The sequence below is a fragment of the Netta rufina genome (genome assembly GCF_964035555.1).
Source record: "Netta rufina genome assembly, chromosome: 11".
In the NCBI taxonomy this organism is placed as follows: Eukaryota; Metazoa; Chordata; class Aves; order Anseriformes; family Anatidae; genus Netta; species Netta rufina.
This window is the reverse complement of record NC_140134.1, coordinates 4,129,356-4,154,307: the sequence shown is the minus strand read 5'-3', so window position 1 is coordinate 4,154,307 and position 24,952 is coordinate 4,129,356. Positions and strand designations below refer to the sequence as shown.

Sequence of the window (24,952 nt, the reverse complement as noted above, 5' to 3'; positions counted from 1 at the left end):
TCACTGGCTGTGTCACTGACAAAGATGTTACACAGCGTTGCCTGTGCTAAAACAAATTCAAGTACCTGAAATATCACATTCCTTGGAGGAAAATAGGAAATAATGGCAAAAGATAAGAATGATCAACTTCTTTGTTTTGGGTTGGATGACAGGTTAGGAATCCTGTCACTAAAAGAAAAACAGAAAACCCACTCGCTCCAGTCCTCAGGATCAGGATACAGAAGTGCGTAGACTTCTGGACTTCGAGGATTTCTAATAAAAGTAAAAGGGTTTAGAAGTTGGCTACAACAGCTGGATTACTCAGCAATGAATTAATTACATGCTCTCTTTTCATACTTGGGATGGTTATTTTACAGAGCTACTGAAAATGAAATTTGCAGTCATTTGGGGTAAAAGATGTGATACTTCTGTTGTCAAAAGAAAAAATCCAGGCTATTTGCCAAATTACTCAAGAATTTAATTTGTGAAGCCTTTTTAAAACAAAGCTAGCTTTGTATTATGATGCAACTCTTCTTGAGGTATCAAATCTTCCTGAAGTACAGCCTCTTCTTAAAAACAAAAGCATACCAACATAAACAAAAACATGTTTGCTTAAGCCATGAAATCAGGCATTTAGGGAAACTGACCTGGTAGCATTACTACTACTGTAATTTCATACCTGCTGTTGCAAAAATAACTAGCTCTGTTTACAAAAACAGTACAAGTTATTTATGGATCACAGTGACTTAGTATTTTTCAATTGGATTTTGTGTGCTTATGGTTTTCTAATAGTCTTACTTGAGTTCCACTAATTACTATAAGCAAAAATTGTGATACGAAGATTGAATACTCAGGGTTGTCAAGTCACATTGCTGCAGTCTCTGAGTGGTGGTGTTTATCTTCAGTTCCTGTTCTGCTCTGGCAGCTGACTGATAACTGAGTCTCCTTTCTGGATTAAGGACAGCAATACAATTTAGAGACGGTATAAACGTTTATTTTCGTGGTGTCAGAGACGTGCTAGTAAAACAGACATTTGCGTTTGCTGGTAAGAATTGAGATGGAGTAGGCCATACGTGCTTTTCCCTGTAGTAGTGCTTATCAGAGTTCGTGTTGGTACTCAGAAAGGCCCCTTTCTTTGTGTGTGTGTTCATTTACATACAACTCATGGACGTGTGTGCAAAAATTAGTTCCCCTGTTCAAAGCTTAATTAGCAACTTACTCTGTTTTTATACATTATATATAATAAATGGGTCTAATAAAGCTAATAGGAAGTAGTTATCCATTAAAAATACTTGGTTTAGTTATTAATTGATACCTAGATTACTTTTTTCCTCTAGAATTGTATTCCATGGCCCTTTTTCGATCATGGTCGTTACTTAGTGTTTCTTCTGATTTATTTTGCTTAAAATCAGTTTTAACGGTGGTTTTTCTTCTCTTGTTTTTATTATTAATGTTCTGTTTTCCTGGTAACCCTTTCTTGTTAGTCTACAGTTAATGGGGTTTTGGTCAGTAACGCTTATTTCAAACTCTTCAACTCCAGGGTTCTGACATAGAGACGGTGACTTCAGAAAATGGAAGCACAAATGATAACCACGAATTCATTTCAGAAGAATATGTTACTTTGCAAGAAGAAGAGCAACCAATTGATTTGCAAGGTAAGATACTAAAAGGGAAACAGTCTTATAAACAAATGCAAGTATTTGTTGTAGCATTGACACAAAATTATTATTTTTAGTAGAGTACTTTGTAGGCCTCTGTCAAAATACTCGCTTTATCAGTGTTATGTATGTTACCACTGTGTTGTTTAATAATCAACTTTCTAAGATATTTTTCTTAAAATATGTGTAAGCAGTAGAGTGTCTTTCATTTTGTTACTGTTTTAAATGTTATGGAATAATATGCCCTAGTTTATTTTATCAGATAATTTATAGTAGTACTATCACTTAAGATGTGTTAATATATTAAATATAATACTGCTATAGATCAAATAAGAGTAATTTGGAAAGAACCAGCAATGCTTTTATACATAAAAAGTGACATTGTGCCACTCTTAGTATTTCTTGAGTTGAAACTGCAAGTCTTGTGCATATTAATATAATGCAAATCCACTTATTTTAATCACTACATGTAATAATATTGGTATGAGAACACATACAGAACTAACGTACTCTAATAGTATATGGGAATGAGGGGAATTTATAAAGCTATGTTTTAATCCCATGGTTGTTTTTTTTTTTTTTTTTTCTTATGTAGCTCAGCACAGCACTGATGGAGAGGTACCAGTGGTAGATAACACACTCTCTGCTTTTGAGGAAACTCAGACAGTTCCAGAGGTAACTTATATATAATGTTATTCAGAAGCTTCTGTGAGCCTTATTTCAAAATGCAAAGCAATACTTTAAAGGTATTAAAATGAAGATACTGATTTTTCTTTTTCAAAGCATTAGGAACTCTTGCTACTTTTTCAAGTCAATCTATGTTCTATGTATTTGAATAACTTTTTACATTATCTTCTTCCTTAGGGAAGGAAAGAAAAAGTGCATGATGATGGTTCCTGTGTTGGGACTATTAGTGATGATTCTGACATTGTTACGCTTGAAGCTCCAAAAGGGGAAGAAACTCAAAGTCAGGAGGAAGCTCCAGCTGATGGTGAAGAAGCTCGCGGTTCAGAGGATTTTAACATGGGTTCCTCCTCTAGCAGTCAATATGCATTTTCCCAACCAGAAACTGGTAAGAGCAATAAATTACGAAGTAATTGTGTGCAAAAATGACACAGGAAAGAAATCTGCTTAGGAAATCTTGTTTGTCTGGAGCTGGAAAAAGTCTTGTTGAGTGCACATCCAAATGCTGGCAATACCTTGAACTCTGTTACCCGAACTCTGAAACTTCGTTCAAATATGTGTCTGCATTCTTTTTATTTGGCAGTATTATGTTAAGTGAAGCATTTGCTACTTTAAATAGAAAGTTATTTTCTAGCAATGTAGTAATAATAATATAAAATAATAATTATTTTCTAGTGCTGATTTGCTCTTAGAATAATGTAGGCTTTCTCTTGGCTGTTCTTTTGGGTATTTGGAGAGTTGGCAATGGTTAGCTACTAGGTTAGAATGATTTTAGGGGCCATGGGGACTAGTAGCAACAGAACCATGAACACTTGCTTGTCTTTCCACTTATGTAAATTATATATATATATTAGGATACTCCTAGTATTTAACAGTACTGCATGATATCCAGAGGAAGGATATGAATATTTGAACAGTTAAAAAATAAAACAAAACAACAAAAAATATATATAAAAAAAACAATCACAAAACAGCAGAACCTTACTGTTGTGTTAATATTCTCATTTCCTAGTCCTTTTTAATTCTGTTTGGCTGTTTATTTGTATTCTTTTCTGTTTTATTCTCTCATAACAGCTTTGCGTTACTGATTTTTTTTTTTTACCTTTCAAAGTAATTTTTTTCAAGAGGATGATTTATCTTAAAATGTTGTTTTATCTTCTGTAGTATTAAGCATCTTCCTAGCTTCGTGTATTTGTGTAATATCCATTGAATTTAGAAACTGACAGCATCTAATTGTGACCAGTGACAATGAGCAGCAAAATTAACGCCTTTAAATCTTCTAGATGACTTGGTATAACTTTTAATTGAAAGCTTAGTTTGTTTTTCCTCTTTTCTTTTAGGATTGAGTTCTAAAAATGTTTTTTTTTTTTTTTTTCCTGTTTTTTATACACAAAAGTCAATTGGCTGGAGAAGCTGAGGAAGATTCCTGATTATGTAAGGGAATGGGGCAATGAGGTGAAAGAGCATGTGTCTCGCAGTCTTCCTTTCCAAGGTGGTGTGATTAAATTTGATCAGCTTGTGTAAAGCTGATTGCTTATAGCTTGCATGGAGTGTTCTAAAAATTATCACTACCAATCTGACTTGATCTTGTAGTAGTGATATTCCAAACAGATGCTGAAAGCCAATCTTCACTGAAGTTTGGCTAGGCTGTCATTCTGTTTTATTTATTCTTTTTTTGAAAAATGACAAACTTACATGTAGACTTGGAATGGAAATCATTTAACTTTGTAATATGTATTAGTATGTATGCTTGACCAGAGAATGTTACTTGTTGAATTCCAAATCTGTGTGACTGACAAAAACAATTTCTTCCTTCTAAAGCTGATTCCAGCATGGTCTCTAGTACTCCGTGTTTAATTGACCAAGCACTATATAGAATGTCTGGAGCACTTTTGCATTCATTTTAAATGCCAAAGGTTTAGCAGTCCAAGTTTTTATGCCATTTTCTACACATAGCAATACTTGCCGTCTACTTCTTTTTGAGTTTTCTATTGGTTTGGAAAAAGATGAGCTTTACTTTTTCCTTATGTAGATACTAAAACATCCTATGAGGATTTTATTCTACGCTTGCATTTGGAAAACCATTCCTTTGTAGTTTATGCTGTCCTAACCATGCAAACAGCTTCATGAATGAAGTAAGTTAACTGAGCAAAAGCACTTATTTCAGTATGCAAGTTATGTCTATGCTTCAGATGTATCTGTACAGAAATGCCAAAGAAAATCACGTTGTTAACTGACATAGTGATTATCATCTGTTTTCAAGTGTACATCTTGTGTTTTAAAATTGTAGCAGAAGCTAGAATTTTGGATTGCTGCTGCGATCACACTTTATTTCCCATATACTCTTTCTCATCCTGTTAGTTTGGCTTTGTACTGAATTCTTTCAGCAGTTGTAAGGCAATGTCATTGACAGCTTGTCAGTATCTGCTTAGCAATGACTCTAAACTTCTTGTAGCTTTTTTCTTTGCTTTTTGATTGGCTTTTTTTTTTTTCCTGTTCTTTGCTCTCCACTGTACATACATAAATCCTACTTGGTTAAGAGCTTCTTGTTGCTTAACCACTTTTGTATTCCATATGCTTAATTTTCTTTGGTTGTTGGGGGGAAAAATGCTTAACAACACACAAAGAAGCAATAATAACACCTGTCTTACTAAGTATGTCTATATAATCCTTTGTAACTTCTGACTTCTGCATTTTTATTTAAAAAACAAACGCCTCTGTCCTGACTGGGATCTGAATGTTTGTCTTTATTGCCCAGAATTGGGGAAGTATGCAACTGGTTAAATGAGTTATTCTAAAATAATGTACTTTCAGACAAGTTATATAAACTAATTTAAGAATTTGCATGTCAGGTAGCTAAGTGATTTGTCTTAATCATAATGTCTTGTTTGACTAATATGTAGTAAGAAGGAAATCATCTTCCATAATCTAACATGGTGCTTGTCCATGGAGTCAGAAATTAGACATGTATTTCAGATACTAATTGGTAATCTTCTGTGAGGTTGATGTAATCACTTCTGCTAAATTGGATTATTTTTTCCATGAAAAATCTTAGTTGGTAATGGTTTTTATAGATTACTTGTGGCATTACTTGACATTCTTGTCTGTTCAGTGATGTGTGCGTGGCTTTGCTCAAAAACTTGGTTTTCAGTAGTGAAATGTTCAAGGACAGTAACTCTGTATTAATATTTCTAAACTTGATGATCTTTGATGAGGGAATGAACAACGGTGTTTCTGGAAGGGGTATTAGCTTTGTGTAGTTGCAGGCATCAAACTGAGAACTGTCCAAGCAGGAGCGCTTTGGTACATGCTGGAGGCTTCATTGATCACATTGAGTCTTTTTCAGGCGTGTGAACTAGATACATGAGTGTAGATATTTGGAAGCTGTTCATCCTGCCGCTGCTTCCCTTCTATATTTGCCTTACGCTTGAAGCTTATGCTTTCAAAGGAGAGAGATTAAATAATCATTTTTAGTATACTGGATTATATTTATTTACAGTACTCGTAGAAAGCATTTGTACCGTTAATAGCAATAAGCAGTTCTGGCTCTGTTGTTGTTTTCTCAGTTAGAATCTAAGGCTTTTGGACTGTAGGAACACAAACATACAAACGGTATCATAAATACCATTCTACAAAAAAAGCTTGGAAGATGATTTGTGTAGTTAAAACTTGTGCTTATCTCAAACCTTGGTTGATCCGTCATTCTAAAACATCAGTCAGGTAATCAGTGTTATGGACCCAGGGCGTTAGGCAGCGACAAACACAGAGGCACCCAAGGGGCTCTTTTCCTGTGCAGGATTTGTTGAAAATGTTTTTAACCACTTTTCAGGAAAAAAAAAAAAAAGTTATATATACAGGTAGCATATTTGCAACAGCTACATGAATGGAACTTCAGTGGAATTTTTCTCTGCAGCTGCATGTTGATCACAGAATGAAGTTTGAGGCACTACAATAAAACAATGGCTACATCTTTTTAGGAGGCTTTCTTGTAGAAACTGTTGCTCTTGTTATGAAATAGGTTAATCTGAGTATCTCTAAGTGAAGGAAATCTGAGTTCTTAACTTTTCTACTTTGCAAGAATTTGCAGAGGCAGTACATGTGGATATTTTAAAGAAGTAGCATTGTGTGGAAGAAATGCTTTCTAGTGGGTGAATTACAAGGTGTGGGCAAGTGTCAGACAGTTTTTCCCGGTAATGTTAATTAATGTTAAAAATGATTTTTAACTTTGGATATCAAACATTCTGTATATGATATCAGGTGCAAGCTGTCACATCAAGATTTTTTTTCTTATAAATATTCTCTGAGATGAACGCCCACTATGTTTTTGTGTGAATAAGATGAATTTTTGTACTTCAATTATTTTTATAACACCAATTAATGCATTTTAAAGACTGTACTATGTTGTTTTCCAGTTTTTTCATCTCAGGCTAGCAATGATGAATCAAGTAGCGATGAAACTAGCAATCAGACCAGTCCCACAGTGCGAAGACGTCGGGCTAAGAAGCGGCTGATCTCTAGCTCCGAGGCTGAGAGCAGATCCCCTGCTGACCCAGAGTCCGAACCTCCCAGAGAAGAGCAGCACAAGCGCCAGTTCAGTAGCGGCCTGAATAGATGCATCATACTAGCATTGGTGATTGCCATCAGCATGGGCTTTGGACACTTCTATGGTGAGTTTATAGAAAGTAAAATACGTAGAATCAAGAGTGTGCATACGTAGTAAATACCATTTTATTTTTGAATCTAATTTTTCTCATTCTATGCTAAAAATCTAAACCTGGAACCTACAACTGAGATGAATTAACAGCTAATGTGTGGAAAATAGAGAGGCCCTTCAGCAGTGCAAGTGTATTTAATGTAATTACATTAAAATTAAAGCAAATAATAATAAATTAAATATTGTTCACTCTTTCAGGTAGATCTTTCTTCATTTTCTCATACTGCAGTGTCTACGCTTAATTTTTCACATCTTTTCTTTTGAAGTAGATTTATGGTAGTGCTTATCATTCCCACTAGTGTTCAGAAAGTCATTTCAGGCTTTTGTCCTATTTGTACTCATCTGGTAAACGTCAAAGCAAAGCATATTTTTTTACAGGAGTTCACAGTATCAATATTTTTCTCTCTCCAGTGGAGGAAAATAAGCTGTATGTGTCCTTGCAATTCTAGAGTGACTTAACGAGTCCACAATAGCAGCAATTTTTCCGTGTTCAGTGCTTTGCCCAAAGTTGAACATTACAGATTGTTGCTACATTTAACAAATTAGCAGAACTCATTACTGATCTAAATCTGTGGAGTGCAATCCTGATCATGTAAGATTTGTGTGATATGATTTAAAAAAAAAAAAAAAAAAAAAGAGGGTGTTTATTTCTTAGTAGTCATTTTTAATGAGTAGTTCTGGTTGTGTATGAAATGTGCCTTAGTAAGACTTGTGATTCAGTTTGGGACTGGGAATATGACTGTAACTGGATTTGATTTTGACTAATTGTTAGGAATCTGAATTTTGACACTTACTTTGAAAGGCTAATTTTCACTTGACGCAGTTTTTTTCCATCTTAGGTAAACCTGAAGGTAAGAGTCGTGAGTGATACTGTGGGTGCTGTGCTTGCATTCAGGTTTAATAATTAAATAGTGTGCATGTATGTATGTTTACACACTCATACCTGTGTATGCATAGTGATATAAAACACGATAACTGAATCTTAGGAACTACTAGTGTATGCAGCATTGTATGCGTGACTAATGCAGTCATGTAAAATACTTCTTCTTTAGCAGTTGCAGCAAGTAATAGCAGGTATAAAACCCCACTGATAAACATTGGCATGCTAGAAGCAGAGAAGAACAGAGTGACTAGAAGGATCTCTGATAATGTTTTGCTCTGGTAACTTGAGGTTTCACTTCTGCTCATCATTTCACCAAATTTAAATTGAAGCTAATGATAAATACCATGCTTTTAAAGAATTTGCAGATGTATGAATGAGAAATATATTTTGGAAATGTACAAGGGGTGATAAATATACTAAGAATTCAATTTAACCTGTTGAATCTTCTAAACAGAAATTGTCATCACTGATAGCTTTTCAGCAGAGAAAGCGGCTCTGTGTGCCTTTAGTTTTTAATTTGAGTGAAAGTTCTTTGGGATTATGTGATGACTCATCTTTCTGCCACTAGAAGGGAAATCAAACCCTGCTTTCTGTTTTAGGTGTGACTTGTTTTTGTTCTTTAAAACATATTTGCAAAGAGAAATCTATCTTCTAAAGGACTATACCATAGCAGTCTCTTAATGCTAGGTTAGTTGATGTGTTAGGGAATTGTAGGGTGTCGCTTTTTAAGGAATTACTTTTTTTTAATCACTACCAGGATAGTGTTTTCCTTTTTAGCTAGAGCTCCAGGGCTACTTCTTTAAGATTCATTACATTTTTCTTCTCTTTTTCTTTTTTTAAGATTTAGAAGAAGAGTAGGATTACATTTTAATAATTGTGTTCTTATTGGTATAAAAAACTGAGTTAGCTGGCTTTGTGATGCTCTAGAAAGGAGATCTGAGAGAGGGCAAGCTTTCCAGGAACAACATACAACTGGAAAAGCTGAAGTTAGGGAACTCTAGCCAGAAGACAGTTTCCTTGTGGACATTCAGATAGTTAATTTCTTTTCTTTAAGCAGAAGCCATAAAAGGAAACATTACCCTAATGCTTGAGATTTGGGTAGATTACTTAAAGAATCTGAAGGATGTTGTGACTTAGAGTAAGCAAAATGACAAATCAGCAACATGGAAATGGTAGCAAAGACACTGGAAAAAAGCATGTGATGAGGTAACATTCCTCACTGATGGGTTTGTCTCCAGCTGGTACTGTATCTAAATCTGTCTTGACAAGGGGAGACAGTGAGTTTGATTCTCTGTCTGTAATTCAATTTCCACTTAACATGAACTCCTTACACTAAATGATGATCTTTCAGATTCTTAAAAGCCATGGACTAATTAAAACATATCTAAAAACATAAATAAGAAAAACAAATTTACTCTCAGTGTATTTAAATTCACTTATGCAAGGATCTTTGCTTCCTATGAATGTCCATCAGGACACTGTAAACTGAAAATCATTGCTGTAAAGAGGTTGCTTTCCCTTAGCTGTATTGAACTATTGAGGTTCAACTTGGTTTAGAGTACTTTTTTTTTTTTTTTTTAAAGTTCATACTTGAGAATATCTTAAACAGAAATTGAGAGCACAAAAAAAAAATACCTCAGTGTAATAGTATTTACGGAATTTCTTCTCTTTAATAATAATCATCTTAAATACAGATATAGAGGAAAAACTGCACACTCTGCATTGATTTTGAAAGAAATACCTAAACCTTACTGTTGCCATTTGCTGTAGCGTCAATTCAAGAGACACCTAAAAGTGAAGACCTGAAAACTACATAATGTTTACAGAACCTGTATAGGTAGGGAAGCACTAGTAAAGAAGTTTTAACTAAGAGAAAACATTGGTGGCTAGTGCAATAAAGGTATTTTTTTCAGAAATAAATAAAACCTCAGCTTTCTTCTGACAATTGAAAAGACAGGGTATTTGCTGACTCTTCAGACTTTGCTCTTATGGATAAGAATGACGAAGACAAAACCTAGAGATACTTGCTGCTTTGTGAGAAATGTTTACGAATTGTGTTTCTGCATGGAAATTTAAATACTGTGCTGATATTATCCTTTTTATGTAACTTTATTTAACAGTAAATGTTGTAGTTCTGAAACAGATAATCTGTGGACTAATGTATTCCCTTGTGTCTGTGTTGTCTTGCATGTTACTGAAAAAACAAGAAACCTTACACACATTTATTCCTGCCTTTTTTTTTTTTTTTTTGCATATAGTGTTCCTAAAGGTTTTTTTTTTTTGTTTTTTTTTTTTTTGTTCTTCTCGAATGGGACTAATGGAGAATTGATGGATCTGTTTGAGAAATTGTTTATTGTTGGAAGAAACAGAATCAGTATATTACAATCTGGTTTTAGCTGTGAGAAAAGATTTTTAACTGTTTAGCTGTAACAAAATTAAGTCTTACTAGTAAGTACTGGGCAGAAATTGCGAGGTAAGAATGCTTCTGAATTTGCAGGGAATATGAAGATGATACTTAGATTTATCTGTTCATATTTTCCTTGTAACTGCTGTAGGTGAGAATATCAAAAAGTTTTTATCTTTTTAGGTACAATACAGATTCAGAAACGTCAGCAGCTGGTAACAAAGACACGTGAATTAAAAGATATGAAAGATGACCTTTACCAGTGCCAACAAGAGCAAGGAGATAAAGTGGGGGTAGGTATGAGTTCAGCTGGAAGTTGTGTGATTATTTGTCTGTCGTTATACGGGTGTAGTTTACAGAAAGTGAAATTATCACACAAATGCATTACATATTTATTTTTAATACATTCCTTTTGAGAATGTCATTTTTAGTTCCACTGAATTATTGACATATTTTGTAATTTGATGAAATTTGTTAATGATATGTGTTTAACCATAAAGTTTTTTTTATGTATGCAGTCCTAGTAGTTGTCTGGCAGTTATCTGGCTCTAGAGACCATCTTCTTCCCTGTGACATAATGCTAGGTTGTCATTTATAAAGACAGGAGAAATAGAACTGTGCTGGTAAAAAAAACAAACAAACAAACAAAACTATTTTGGTTGAACTTACAGTTTTACAACTTTGCTTTTTAAATTATTCATGGTTATTCATTTTTCAAATACTCAACAACCCAGATTTTTTGTTCAGCTTCAGATAATTCAGAGAGAAGACTAGGAAGTGCTTTGTGTGTGGAGTGTTTTTTTCTAATGTTGCTGACAGCAGCAGTTAATACAATACAGTTGTTTAATTCTAGTGTTTGTATGCTAAGAGACTGGGAGTATCCTCATGTGTTAGCGTATGGTTACATGAAAACATTCTTGCAGCAACGAAGTTGATTCAAGATCAATTTCTCTTGCTGAATTGCTTAATAAATTGCTTCTGCTCATGTATTTGTTTTTGTATGTAAACCCTGATTGCTAGGCATAAACAGCATGCACACTTTTTCATTTTGTTTTAAGATGTATCACTTCAAGTATACAGTTTACTATCTTTCAGCTATTTAAATCAGTAAAACACAAGGGGTGATGACCTCTGGTTGGAAGTGGGAGCCTCTCACATGGTCTGTGTTGTCAAGGAAGTGTTTGTGTGTTTATCTCAGAGATACACACACACAGAGCTCTATTTTTGTATCCTGCTGCAACATGTGTCACTTCAGCCAAAATGACAAGTGAACTCTTCTGGGTTTACCTTGGTCTTCTATTTTGCTAGCTAAAATTGTAACAATTCTAATCATACTATGTTTTGCTTGTTTGCCTTAGTTGCTTAAGGGAGATCTCTCCACGTGTTTGACTTCTACTGAGATGGAAAAGAAATCCTTTGACTTACACAAAAAAAGTCTTGCTGCAGAAAATCAACACTTAAGAGAATCCCTAGAGAAGGAAGAAAAAGCTTTGGCTTCACTTCAGGAAGAATTAAGAAAACTAAGACAACAAATCAGAAACTTGGAAGATAAAGGTACTAGTACTGAGTCTATTGTCATGGAAAACCAGAAACTAAGGGAACATTTGGAAGAGGAAAAGCAAAGAAATCATAACTTTCTTAGACAAAAGGAAACGCTCTTTGCTGAAGCACAGATGTTAAGGAGAGAATTGGACAAAGAACGTCGTGTTACAGAAGCTCTGAAAAAAGAACTAGAACAGCTAGGTTCTCGTCAAACGCCTGACAATGTTGCTGATGATGATACATTAAGAGAAAATGAAGAAATAGAAACTCTGCGAGGAAGACTAGCAGAACTAGAAAAAAAGCTAAATTTTGAGCAACAACGCTCTGACTTATGGGAGAAGCTGTATGTTGAAGCAAAAGATCAAACTGAAAAACAAGAAATGAATGAAAAGGGACAAAAGAAAGGTGCTAAAGGGCAAAGTAAGTTGAAAAAGAAATCAAAAGAATCATTTTTTGGCTCAGTTAAAGAAACTTTTGATGCCATGAAAAATTCCACCAAAGAGTTTGTTAGACACCATAAAGAAAAGATTAAGCAGGCTAAAGAAGCAGTGAAAGAAAACCTGAAAAAATTCTCTGATTCTGTCAAGTCTACATTCAGACACTTTAAAGATACTACAAAAAACATCTTTGATGAAAAGGAGAAGAAGTCAAATGATAAAAAGTACGAGTCAAACAAGAAAGCTCGAACTTTTTACCGAGAGCATAACTCTTATGAGAATCTGAAGAACATGCATTACAGGGGACCTCACATGTCAAAAGATTTCAAAGATGGAAGAAAACATCAGTTTACGACGTTTGAAAAAGATGCAGGTTCAGACAAATGTCTTAACGATCCTTTGTGTAACAGAAGACATCAGTTTGTCCTAAAAGGCTGTTCTGGTATTTTTGAATGTGCTCATCAAGAATTCACTAGTCTCTTTAACAGAGTATCAGATCCTATTAGGGTAGATGAATTTAATCGGCTAATGAAGAAGTATTTGCAACAAGTTGTACATAACTTTCATCACTGGAGAGAACTAGAAAATTTCATCAATAAGTTTTTTCATAATGGGCTTTTTATACATGACCAGATGCTGTTCACTGATTTTGTTAATGATGTCAAGGATTATCTGGAAGATATGAAGGAATACCAAAGTAAGAATGAAAACGTTTTTGATGATTTGGACAAGTACGTCTACAGATACTACTTTCAGTATGATAATTCACCCCAATATGGACCCAGGTTTGTTTCAATGTTTCCTGAACCATTAATGAAATGTAGTCTTTGTAAAAACAACTGGTGGTGGTGTTCTAATAGATTTTTTTCTAGTCACAGTTGTATATAAAGGACTCAGTGGTGGAAATACTAGAGGGTACCTCCCACACTAACATTTCCGTGCCCTTCTTCTCTCGTACCCTCCTAACCCACTTCAAAAAAAAATAAAAAAAATTTATGTATATATGAGGTACTACAGATCCACTGTACATAGCACAATCAAAATTTCCACAGAGTCTTTTAGAAAACTGTAGCTGCGGGTAGGGTTACTTTAGACTGAACTCGTATGAGAGCTTTTCATTTCATCAGACAGGCAATCTCGTGAGAAGCGTTAACTAGGGCTCCCCTGTTGTCCTTCCCTGAATTAGAAGGTTTTTGGATGTGTTTGGGCAGTCTTAAAGTCCTGTTCTGTCAGGGATCTTACCTGCTGGCTTGCAGGAGTTTCACTACTTCGTATAGTACTGAGCTGGTCTTAATCCCCAGATCAAGGCTGCTTGAATAGCAGACTCCAGTTGAGATCCTGGCCCAGACTGAAATTTGTTCAGACTTGCTTACAAATGTCCTTGGCAAGTACTGTTGCCTGCATTGCTTTCCTGTATCTAATGGTATTCTCAGGCTTTCTGCAGAGTAGTTGTGGTAGTTTGACTGGCCCAAAGGTGCTAGAAATGATGGACTTTTTCTACTGCATAGACTTTGGTGAAGAAAATTAAGCAAGCAGCCTTAACATATAGTGTGGAACTTGCTCTTTCTGGAATAATTAAACATCTATATTTTCTGTGGCTTTTACTTTCATGGCTGTTACTAAATTGATTATATGGTCTTTTGTGCTAATGTTTATTCTGAGCAGGTAGGAAAAAATGCTGTATGTGAACTTCTAGTGCATTACATGTATAAATTAGTCATTGTCTTTGAAGACATAATGGAACTTTTCCCTCTGGTATTCAGCACAACACATATTGAATAGTTAGATTGAGGTGCATTTCTTCAGTTGTGTTTATCTTTTGGATTTGTATTATTTACTATTTTGTGTTTATTGCAGCAGGAGGTCTGAAATACTTAACAATTTTGGGGTTACTACATGCTATGTGAGGTTGGACCTCCTCTTAGTGAAGGTTGAACTGTCAGGATGTTTCTATCAGTTACCAAGTAGCCTTTTCAAATGTGGTGTTTTGGTTGCTACCTGACTTCAGTTGTTTTTATTTATAGTTCAAGTGCTTTTTACTAATGTATTATTAATTTTTAATTAAGCAGTTTATTTTTAAGCACTTCAGTTTGCAGAGAAGCAAAACTTCAAATACATTTACTGATTGTGTCATAAAGTATTTTGTATGATCCTGAGGATGAAAATAGCCTTAGCTCAGTTTAGCAGAAGCCTAGACTCTAGTGACAGAATAACAGCATACGGTGTAATGGCACTCTGTACATCACAAATGGCAATAGGTGAGCAGCTGTTTATTGTCAGCACCACTCCTTCCCATATAAATGTATTTATTATACTTGCACACTGGAGAACCTCTAAAGTACCTGTTTTTAGGCATTGGGGTTTATAAAGTTTTCATTACTTTTATAGAGCAGAATATAATAGAATAGCTTAAAAACAGATTGAGATCTCCACTCAAGCGTCACAGTAGGGATACTCAAACAGCTATTCACCTGGCTTTATTCTACAAAGAAATTTAGGAAGCCAGCTTCAAAGCAGTTTTATTTTTAGAAAGAATTTCTTTTAAGTATACCATCTTAATGATGGTTAAAAACAAACAGAAACAGCAACAAAAATCCTACACGTTTTTCTTGCAAGAGAAAGGACTACTTAATACTATTTTTTTCACCTCAGCATGCTAAAAGCTGTTCTTGATAATGTAATTGTATTTCAAAATGCTTTTAAAAAGTGCTTTCATACGAGTTGTAATAAGTTTTTGTTTACTCCTTGCAGTCGACCTAAAAGGCCTTCTTTTACACAAACTGAAAATACCAGACATGAAAAACAAGCTCAGAAGTACCACCATCGTAATAAAAGAGAAGGTAAATGGCATAAACATGGTCGCACTAATGGAAGACACATGGCAAATCTTGAAATAGAATTGGGGCAATTACCCTTTGATCCAAAATACTAAGTAATTTATGGAAAAAAAAACGAGATTCAATTTAATAATTGACCTCCTCTCTGGAAACTAATTGTTTTTCAAGAAAGCAGCAAGATGCAAGTTTTTCTCTAAATAATTTGTTTCTTACAAATTGTTAAAAGGCACACGTCAAGCTTTCTAATATGCATATTTGGTATTGTTGCTTTAACTGTTCTATGGAAGTGATAAGAGTTTGGGTGCCAGCGGTATTGTTACAGAAACTAGGCATGCAATGACTTGTATATGAAAAATATGCTTAATTGCATTCCATTAGTATAGTTCAAGCTTGAGTCATGCATAATGTACCAATAATTAACTCCAGTGTTTGATATACTAACTTCATCTCATCCTTCAAAAAAAAAAAAAAGGCTTCATTATGGTAATGTACTTGTTAGTGTGTTGTAATCTTACACTTGCTTCTTGTCTTTCGGGGGGTGGTTCAAGAGCCTGTTGAATTGTGAAAAATTTGCTGTGCTGCATTCTAATCAGCTTGCTGATTTAAGCACTTGAAATATCTTGCATATCTGCATATTGTGGAAGAAAAATAAAGAGACAGTCTGGGTAAAAGAGTTTATTTATATTAAAAAAATAGCATAGCTGTACAGTTCTATAAATTGGTCCAGTCTTGTCTGATTTCTTGTTTAAAGTAGTCATATGGTAGCTTTGGTCTTCCTGATGTTCTCTAATGTTGTAAGAGGTTAACACCCCCACCCTGACATAGTGCCACTGAAGTTGCCTTCAGGAAGAGGTTTTTGTGTTTCAAAACAGTCAATAGTTGCCTCATCAAACCTTCCATTTTGACTTACTCAGTTTCAGACTCACTACTCTCTCCTTTCTGCAGTAAAAGATCTTCTAAGCATATTATTGCTATGGAAAACTGATCTCATTAGATCATTAGTCTAGAAACTTATCTTCAGGTACGACTCATTTCAGTCCTCTTCTGTAGATGTAGATATGGCTTCCAACTCGTCCTTGAGGTACGTGAGTGTGAAAGATGGTGGCTGTTTTCTCATAGCCCTTTAAAGCTAGAAATGATGATATTTCCTGTAAATGAACATACATTAGTTTCCACACTCAAAAACTGTATTTCAGTGTTTCAAAATCTTCTGGAAACCGTCAATTCATTAATCCCCTGGAAGTTTTGTCACTTATTTAAGAACTGCTACAGAGGGGCAGAGAGCTATTCTGTTTGATCTCGTCTGGAGAGTATCTTCATCAGATGCTGTTGTTTGAGTACATGGCCCTCATAAAAGAATTGAGGGGAAGAGGTATGCTGACTAATGGCATTTTTGCTTGTCATTGTTTCTTACTTAAAAGTGTATGATTCTGGGAACAGGCATTTATTTTAACATGACAGGAGGAAAATTCTTCCAGAAAACTTTACTTTATGGCATGCAGAATTCATATGGAGGGCATGTGCAAATGTTAAGGACGTATCGCCAGGATGGTATCTGTAGTGTATTATGGACTAGGCAGTTCAATTTTCATTTAAGTGTTTAAAAAAACTACAGACAATACTTTAAAAATCTCAATTATAATTCTCTCAATTTCTCCTGTAACTTTACGTCAAAACTAGTTTGTTTCATCCTGCAGTTACCATACCTGTTCTAGCACGCTGAAGAAAATCAAGTGACTAGGTAATAATGTATCATTGTAAAACTCCTTATTAAGCCAGCCAAGTGGATTTAAGTAAAACACATCTGCTTCATCAATATAGCTTTCATTTCCAGTTAGGTCTGGGGGACATTGAAGGAATCTCATTTTTAGAGGACAGTGAACATGGCTAGAGAGAAAAACAAAACAAACTTCAGAATAAACTGATGAAGACATGAAATGACTAGAATACATCAGTCAAAAAAAATTGAATAATTAGGTTTCTTCCCCCTCCACAGCCAATGTTTTCTTCCCTTCTATACTTCATATGAAAGCAGAATTAGAGAAAGTAGATTCAGCTCCAAGCTGCTGTGAGTGCTTTTAAGCAGTTCACAGAAAGCAGACTTTTCTGAATACAAACATCCTCTGCAAAGCATCAGTTCCTTAAATGAAAGATAGTTTTCCACATCAGCTTCATGGTTTATATCTGCTTCAATGTGTTGTTTATTTTCTAGGATATATTACAAACTTTTTGGAATAGTGAATTCTATGATTGTATGTTACTAATTTTATTTCTTTACCTTCTAGCAGCAGAAGTAAAGGTAAAATTAAAATGTTTTGACTATAACAGTGAGTCTAGTTTTGTTACAAAAGCTACCACAATGAAGCTATAAGAAATACTGTCTTAAGTCTGCTGCATATCCTCATACAAAGCTATTTTACAAAAACTGAATAAAATGTAGATTGTGAATCTTATTCTGTGGTGTAAGCACAGTTAGCTTATTTTCTGTATTCATTTTTTTTTTTTTTAGTGGTATGAAAAACAAACTTCCTGCCTACATTTATCCAGCTCAGACAGGTTTAGGAAAAAAATATAATTTCTGCTAAAATGTCTGGATTTTAATATAATAAACTGCTAGTTACTTTATTACCTGTAAAATGGAGTGGAGTGGCATGGCATCATGATGAAGACAAAAGCTTGTGACTGGTTAGAGTCCTTACAAAGTTCCTGCACGTGACTCATAACATCAAGAGTGCCTCTCTGGTGAATCAAGCCTGTATACAGGGCTGGGAGTAAGTTTGATACAAGCAGGAAGCTTGCTGCAGACTTCTTCCATGCTTTTAGATGTTTTAAAGAAAATCCTAGAGAAACATTTAAGTAAGTTTATGATAAGCAAAAATTTAATTCTGCATAGTACTTCTGAAAACTATTAGTTGAAAACCATACTTTGAAGTGTTTTAATATGCTGCAGTCTTTACTGTTGGAAAATGGGAATTCAAAGGTTAGTCTTTGAATCCATTACTGTTGGATTTAACAGTGTAAATGTTAAATCCATGTCTGTCCTTCGGAGTCCAGAAGTAAAACTTTGAAGCCAGTGTTCTATCTCTCTAGAGCTTAGTTTTATTTTACTTCTTTTTGTGGGGAAATAATAGCTCATCCATTACTTTGGATGAATGGTATACAGCGACTTACTGATGTGTTATGATTCACACATCCAAGTAGAGCCAGAATAAATGATAACACATGCTCTGGTATGATTGTGGTATTCTTTATCTCCAATATGCTGAAACTATAGCATTCCCTTTATACATTTGTTATGATCCTTACTGTTAGTTGTTCTTGAGCTACCATCCTTGGAGAAGCTTATTCCCTTCTCACTCCTTTTCTTGAAGGAGGTAATAATAGAAAGAAGACACATTTCTCCTGATGGGAGATAATGTGATTCATTCCTGTCAGTATCATGAGACAAAATGTTTTATGCAGCCTAGCTCTGTGACCACCTTTACAGAACCAAAAGAAACAAGTTAGAGTAGACCTGTTTCAGAAGCCAGTAGCGTAGCACAAGTAATTTAAAGAAGTCTTCAGTCAGCCCATGTTCTAACAAATTGCAGATATCTCAGATGAAAACAAAGTCTGATACTTAGTCTGCTTTAAACATGTGGAAACATTCTGTTACAGGCATTTTTAACTGCTTTTGTGAAATAGCTTTAATTTATCTTCAGGTGTACTTAGAAAGGAATTGAAAATTAACAAACTTTTTTCTGCTTTTATTTGTAATGTTTGGAGCAATTTCAAGACCTTGTTGCAATCACTGAGTTATCAAAAACTATTCTGTCATTTTTTTTCTTTACAAAAGTATCCAGATCATACTTTTCTCTTGATAAATTGAGGAAGTGACCTTATTCTATTATAGGTGTAAAAACTGAGACAGATTAACAAAAAAGTGGTCTGACTGGACATTTTCCTGCATGTAAAGTAGAACTGGTTCTTCTTAAATCTGCTATTAAACTGAGCACCGAACTAACCAAAGACATTATTTATTTGATCTTTTCTGGCAGCAAAACTACTGAACTAAGATTTACTTTTGTTAAGACTAACAAAATAGGTTAAAAAATTACAATTTTCTCTGATCTGTTTTTGAACTTCTATGTTAAAGCTATCTAGCTTCGTAAGTTCTAGAAATTTGAATCTTTCCTTTATAACTTTCCAGTAGATAAAGTTTTACATCATGATTTGACTCTTTGTACAGATATTATAGTAGTCTAGCTAATACCTTTGTTTCTGCAAAATAACTATTAGGCGCTTTGTTTTGTATAAAAAGGTTGCAGTTGTCAGATGCCAGTTCAGCAGTTCATGCAAGCTATCTTTAGTTCATTTAAAAGTTAACTGCATTAGTTTATGGATGTTGTTTGTGGTTTAACAAACTTGCTGTACTATGCCTTAAGGAAAAAGCTATCACGTTAACTGTTCTCCAAACTGCTGTGGAAGCAGACTCCACCTAGAGTTTAGTCAAGAGCAGACAAAGGAACTATCATCATCTCTTAGTTGATGATGCTACTCCAGATTCAGGTCTAGAAAATAATTTCTGAACACATGAGTTTTTTCATACTCAAATGCAATTGCCTGCGCATACTTTAGAGAAGTGAGTGGAGAAATATTACAAAGGAAACAACAAAATTTGCTGTAAGGGTGGCACTGCATTAAAGTTAGGAGTCGCTGAAGCAATTTTTTTTTCTTGTAGGAAATACTTTTATCCATGCTAAGGTTTCTTCCTGTGTATTTCATTCATTTACTGTTCTTCATCCTTTTTTCTAGGCTACTTCTAGTAATCCTTTGTCAAATACCTACATTCGGTATTAACTGTCTGTCTTTGGGTAAACGTTATATATACAAAAGGTTGCAAGACATTTAAAACCAAATTCTTACCGCAAAAAAACATGCAAAATGGCAGTACTGGATAGATGAACCTAAATTCCTTATGGCTCAACGTGCTGTAATAAAACAGATATGGTACTATAGAGAGAAAGCTGAATACATCAGTTCTGTTAACAAAATATGTTTAGAGCATGGAGGACTATAAGAGCACTTAAACATACTTAAAAGCATGTTATCAATTTAGAGTAATCTCTTTTTAAGAATGTAACAAGAGCATTCAAATTAAGATTATTTCATCAGTTTAAATAACACATTAATAAAAGTTCCTGGCTACTGTGATAGAGCAATGAAGTTGTCTGATTCTATGAATGCTAAATACTTTACCCATGACTTTTCTGTAGTAAAAGGCAAGAAAAAGGGTGAATGGTGAGCTAAGATGTAAGTACGCATTCGTATCTCCCAAAGTAACGTTCACCTCTGCTAATACAACTTCACTCCATTCAAATTTTTTTTTTTTGGTGGTGGGATTACTGCAGGACTTGTGATGGGAACCAGACAGGTTCTTACAAGACTAAGGGAATCAAGAAAGGCCTAAAGCCAGTAGATCTACATGAAGTTTGGGGCTGGACTGAAAGACAGGACAATATTTGTGTCCTTGCTACTGTTTTGCTGTATTGTTACTACTGTAGTTTGATACTGTTAACTACTTCGTATTTACTAACTTGCTGTATCTTTTCCTGCCTGAAAGTCTCCTGCTTAATCTACAGTTAACTGAAGCTTTAGAAACAGCTTACTTTCTTTTCTAGTTCTTCAAGTTGTGTATTCATCCCTGTGATAAATGTTCTTAAAAGGTGTGTATAAACTTGTGAATGAACTAAGTTTTAGAAGTCAAAAAAACCCTTATTGGGGATGTATTAAAGAAGCAAATAATGGAGTATTTTCATTAACAGACATCTAGTGAAGGGTTTCCTAACCAGATCTGTTATTCTTTACACGATTCTTAGGTGATTCAGAGGTTTTTTCCATTTCCCACTGAATTTCATGCCAAATTATTTTAATATTTCAGGGTCTAACTAAACACACGTGTATGCTAATAATACAAATGGTAGTATTACCTTCAGTTCTAGAGACTATTGCATAATTGACTGCCTTTTCTCAAGTATTTGAATAGTTTTAAATTTTCTATCATTTAACCTGAATACCGTGCTTTGTTGTAGACAGGACATGAGCTTTGATGAAAAGAACACAACTAGCGAAAGATTGTAATTGTACTTAAGAGAAATTACCTGTATACTAACACTGTCCAGATCACTGTCATTAGAAAGATGCGATACCTTTTTGGTGCCAGCACACAGCCATGAATAAAGAAAGGCAGATGGGTACCCAAGATAATCGGTAGTCCCTGGGTCAAGTACCAGTGCCAAGGATGAGAACCATAAAATGTTCCTAAATTCTGCAGCACGTTGAATTTCAAGAAGTTCAACTGAACCAGGACCCACTGGGATGTTCAAGGGAGGGAGGGAAAAAAAGTTAAAAATCCAAATTGAAAAATCAACATCTAAATTGAATTATATGGTCATCATTAGCCTCAAGCGACATTTTCATTCATACTTGCATCCTTTCTGCTATCTCTTATCACAGACTTCCTGTTTTGGCAGTTACAGAAGGAAGTGTATAAGGTTTACAGTATACCATTAAAAACTACTGATTTACTAAGAGCTCATTTGAAGTAACAGTTTGTCATTTAAAATAACTAAGAAGTCAGTGTTTAAGAATCTATGACTTCAGATATACTTACAGAAGATAGGCCAGACACAGTCTAGCTACAGAAATAACAGGATTTAGACAAGTCCACATCATCTGTGTTAAAATGGTTAGTATTAATCTTTGTCTTGTAAGTTGAGTTTAAAGCTGCTTACCTCACCAAAAAACACACGGTCAGTTATTAAAGAGATTCCCAATGTGACCAATCTGAAAAAAAACAAAAGTTGATTGCATTGCTATTGCTTATGTATCAGATTGTACTGTTCTCCAAATTGCTGTCAAAACTTGAAGTTACTCCTAAACTCTCGTAGGATTATCCATACTCATGGCCACTTTACAGTGGCCATCTGCTATCACCCAGTATCCTTGGCATAATAGCAGGATAAGTTGGAATGATGTTAGTGTTTTTGTCCTTAGGAAATCTCTCTCTGTGACTCTACACAGCATACACATTCATTTCAAAGAAGCACAACTCTTCTTTAAACTTTTTTTTCCCCCCCTGTGTTTTAACAGCTTTTTTGTATTGAGTCCTCTGTCTCTGCTGCAGCATGTGGTGGTAAAATCAATCTTAAGATATAGGTGCAAACAGTCAATTTAAATTCAGAAGGAACTTACCCAACTGGAATGCAGTTGTGCAGGATGAGGTCTGCTTTCCTCTGTTCTCGCAAAAAATGACTGAAGACCAAAGGTATCCATGGGATAGCAGCGGTGGGACGGATAACAATTGCAAGTGCTATCAGTGTTAAATATTTGCAGCTAGAATGAGGGAACAAAATAAAAGTAAACTTATCATAAGATCTGATCAATTATTTTGCAGACAGTGATGTTTCCTCAATATAAATATTGTCATATCCCTGACCCAAAGTTCTGCATGCTCCAGATAACCGATTCTCTGAGTGCAGGTTCTTTGTTTTACTAGAAAGGTTGCCTGCTACATAACTGTCTCATTAGCAATAGAGTCACTAATTAGGAGCGCATACTTGTTTTAAAATAGCTGGTAAAGAAAGTTGTGACTACAAATTTATCTATGGCTGCACCTAAACAATTGTTATCTTTTCTTAAGTTACCACAAACTCCAACCCTCTAAAGCTTAGTGTAAGGTTTGTTGTAGAGTGACACTTCAGTGAAATAACTGGAGAATAGTCATATTGTATACCAGCTATATTACTACTTCAAAAAAAAAAATCTAGAGGAAATACCACAGTTGCTGGTGCTACTTGCTATGTGAGGTATTCTGGTTGCTTTAAATCCTAAGACAGAAGTCAGCATTTTAAATGGTATCTGTTATCCCAAGCCAAAGATTATCAGTACTGTTAGTAGAAAGTTTCTCACCTGCTCCCCATCTTGGAACCTTTTATTGGGTAGTAGTAAAGGGCAAAAATGGTAAGAAGAGTTTCCATGGTGTTTGTAAGAGTTCTGGTACAGGAATACCATGTAAACCAGGAACACAGCTGGCAGAAGTACTGAAAATAATTGTGAACAAGGGGATGCACAAGGAGATGTGTTAAAACAAGTTCTATAGCTCTAAATAGCGGTGCTAATTCTGAGGCTTGACTTAGCATCATTTTACCACTGGTCACACTGTAGCAGTGTTAATTACCATGCAAAAAAATTTTTAAAGTCTGAGACTCACCACATACTTCGCTGTTTCTGCATTTTCAAGGTGTCTCACTAATAAATAAAGCTTCACATCAGCAAAGGCTGCCAAAACTGCTTGTACCAGTCTAGGAATCCATATCTACGTAAGCAAAGACAAAACTTCACTTGCAGCAATATCTGTTATAGTCCGAGTTCAAAGAGTTCCAGTTCACTACTGTATTAGTCAACGACTTAGACACAAAAATTGTAAGTGAATTACTGAATTTCTGTAACTCCCCGTGACTAAAATATAACTATATGATTCTTTAGCTTGTACTTCTGCCTGAAAAATCTTTCATTAACATTTTTTTCCCCAAAAAATCGTTCAGTAACAAAACTGCACCGACTTTGTTCGACTTCGGCTGCGTTTGTTTGGCCGAGCGCCACTCACCAGCAGCTGCACGTCGTCCTTGCCCAGGAGCTGCAGGGCTTTGTAGATGGCGGCGAGGAGCAGCGGGTAGGCAGAGCCCCGCAGGCGCTGCGCCCACTCCCAGGTGAGGTGCCCATAGCTGCGCACGTTAAGGACGCACCGTGACGGGCCGAGGCCGCGAGCCCCCGCCTCAGCCGCGCTCCGGCCGCTCGCCCTCCCGGCCGGGGAGCAGAGCGCCGGCTTCGCCCCGCCAAAGGATATCCGAAGGCCAGGCGGTGCGCCACCTCCAGCGCCTGCCAGTACTCGTCCGGCACGAAGCTGCTCCGCACCAGGGCGCAGTTCAGCACCCGCACGCCCACCGCCAGCGCCGTCAGGGCCGGGGTCCCGCCGGCAGCGCCTGCGGAAGCACCGCCCGCCGGTGAGGGGCCCGCGCCCCGCCGGCGGCCGTCCCGCCCTCCCTCCCTCCCTCCCGCTTACCGGCGCCGGGCTGCGCGGCGGCCCCGCGGCCGGCCCCGTACAGCACCGAGCGCCGCCGCCGGAGCCGCACCGCCTGCGGCCGGCCCCGCGGCAGCAGCGGCCCCGCGGCCGCCTCCATCGGCGGGGGCGGCGCCGGGGCCGCGGCGCGGCGCTTGCGCGACCTCTGCGGCTGCGGCTGCGCCTCCTCCTTCCGCGCTGCCCGGCGCGGCTCCTCCCGGCCTTCAGGAGCGGGGCGGCGGCGCCGGCCCTTCCCTCCTCGTCGCTGCGTGTCCGTGCCCGTGCCCGTGCCCGCGTCGCTCCGCGTCCCCGCCGGCAACATGGGGGGGCGGCTGCCGCAGGTGGCGCTGGCCGTGGCGCTCGGCGTGGTCAGCGGGCTCTACATCTACCGGCCCCTCTTCCAGCCGCCCGGCGCTCAGCAGCCCCCCGAGCAGCCGCCGACGGACGCCGCGCCGGGGAAGAAGCCCTGAGGGAGCCGGAGGAGATGGCGCCCGGTGAGGAGACGGCGTCCCCGCCGCCAGCGGGATCCGGGACCGCGCCGGCCGCCTGCCCCCGAGCCGCGCGGGGCTCCTCCCGCTGCCCTCCTGCTGCTGCCGGCCCCAGAGGGCGCCTCCTGCTCGGCCCGGCCCCGCGGCGAGCCGCCGGCAGGAGGCGGGACCGCGCTCGGTACCGGCCTGTAGGGGCGCGGAAATACCCATAAAAATCTGAATGCTT

General features: G+C 36.9%; 2 protein-coding genes across 5 annotated transcripts in view; one reads left to right on the top strand and one right to left on the bottom strand.

The window, feature by feature from the left end:
* Positions 1-15,846, top strand: part of CCPG1 (cell cycle progression 1) — a 20,567-nt gene extending 4,721 nt beyond the window's left edge. Inside the window, exons 3-11 of one of the 4 annotated variants that reach the window (XM_084293423.1) lie at positions 1,520-1,634; positions 2,233-2,312; positions 2,502-2,709; positions 3,718-3,813; positions 6,734-6,988; positions 7,875-7,886; positions 10,506-10,615; positions 11,681-13,086; positions 15,053-15,846. In XM_084293423.1, the coding sequence (XP_084149549.1) occupies positions 1,520-1,634; positions 2,233-2,312; positions 2,502-2,709; positions 3,718-3,813; positions 6,734-6,988; positions 7,875-7,886; positions 10,506-10,615; positions 11,681-13,086; positions 15,053-15,233 (2,463 nt within the window). In that variant the 3' untranslated portion in view covers positions 15,234-15,846. The remainder of the gene's footprint in view (positions 1-1,519; positions 1,635-2,232; positions 2,313-2,501; positions 2,710-3,717; positions 3,814-6,733; positions 6,989-7,874; positions 7,887-10,505; positions 10,616-11,680; positions 13,087-15,052) is intronic. The other 3 variants (XM_084293420.1, XM_084293421.1, XM_084293422.1) reach the window with 3 other exon arrangements.
* PIGB (phosphatidylinositol glycan anchor biosynthesis class B) lies at positions 15,799-24,952 on the bottom strand. The gene is made up of 12 exons (XM_084293426.1): positions 24,242-24,952; positions 24,026-24,161; positions 23,786-23,903; positions 23,390-23,494; positions 23,089-23,219; positions 22,372-22,512; positions 21,912-21,963; positions 21,279-21,490; positions 20,044-20,108; positions 17,768-17,978; positions 16,845-17,025; positions 15,799-16,286 (listed from the first exon to the last, which is right to left on the bottom strand). The coding sequence occupies exons 1-12, from the start codon at positions 24,558-24,560 to the stop codon at positions 16,167-16,169; spliced, it is 1,791 nt and encodes a 596-aa protein (XP_084149552.1). The 5' UTR covers positions 24,561-24,952; the 3' UTR covers positions 15,799-16,166.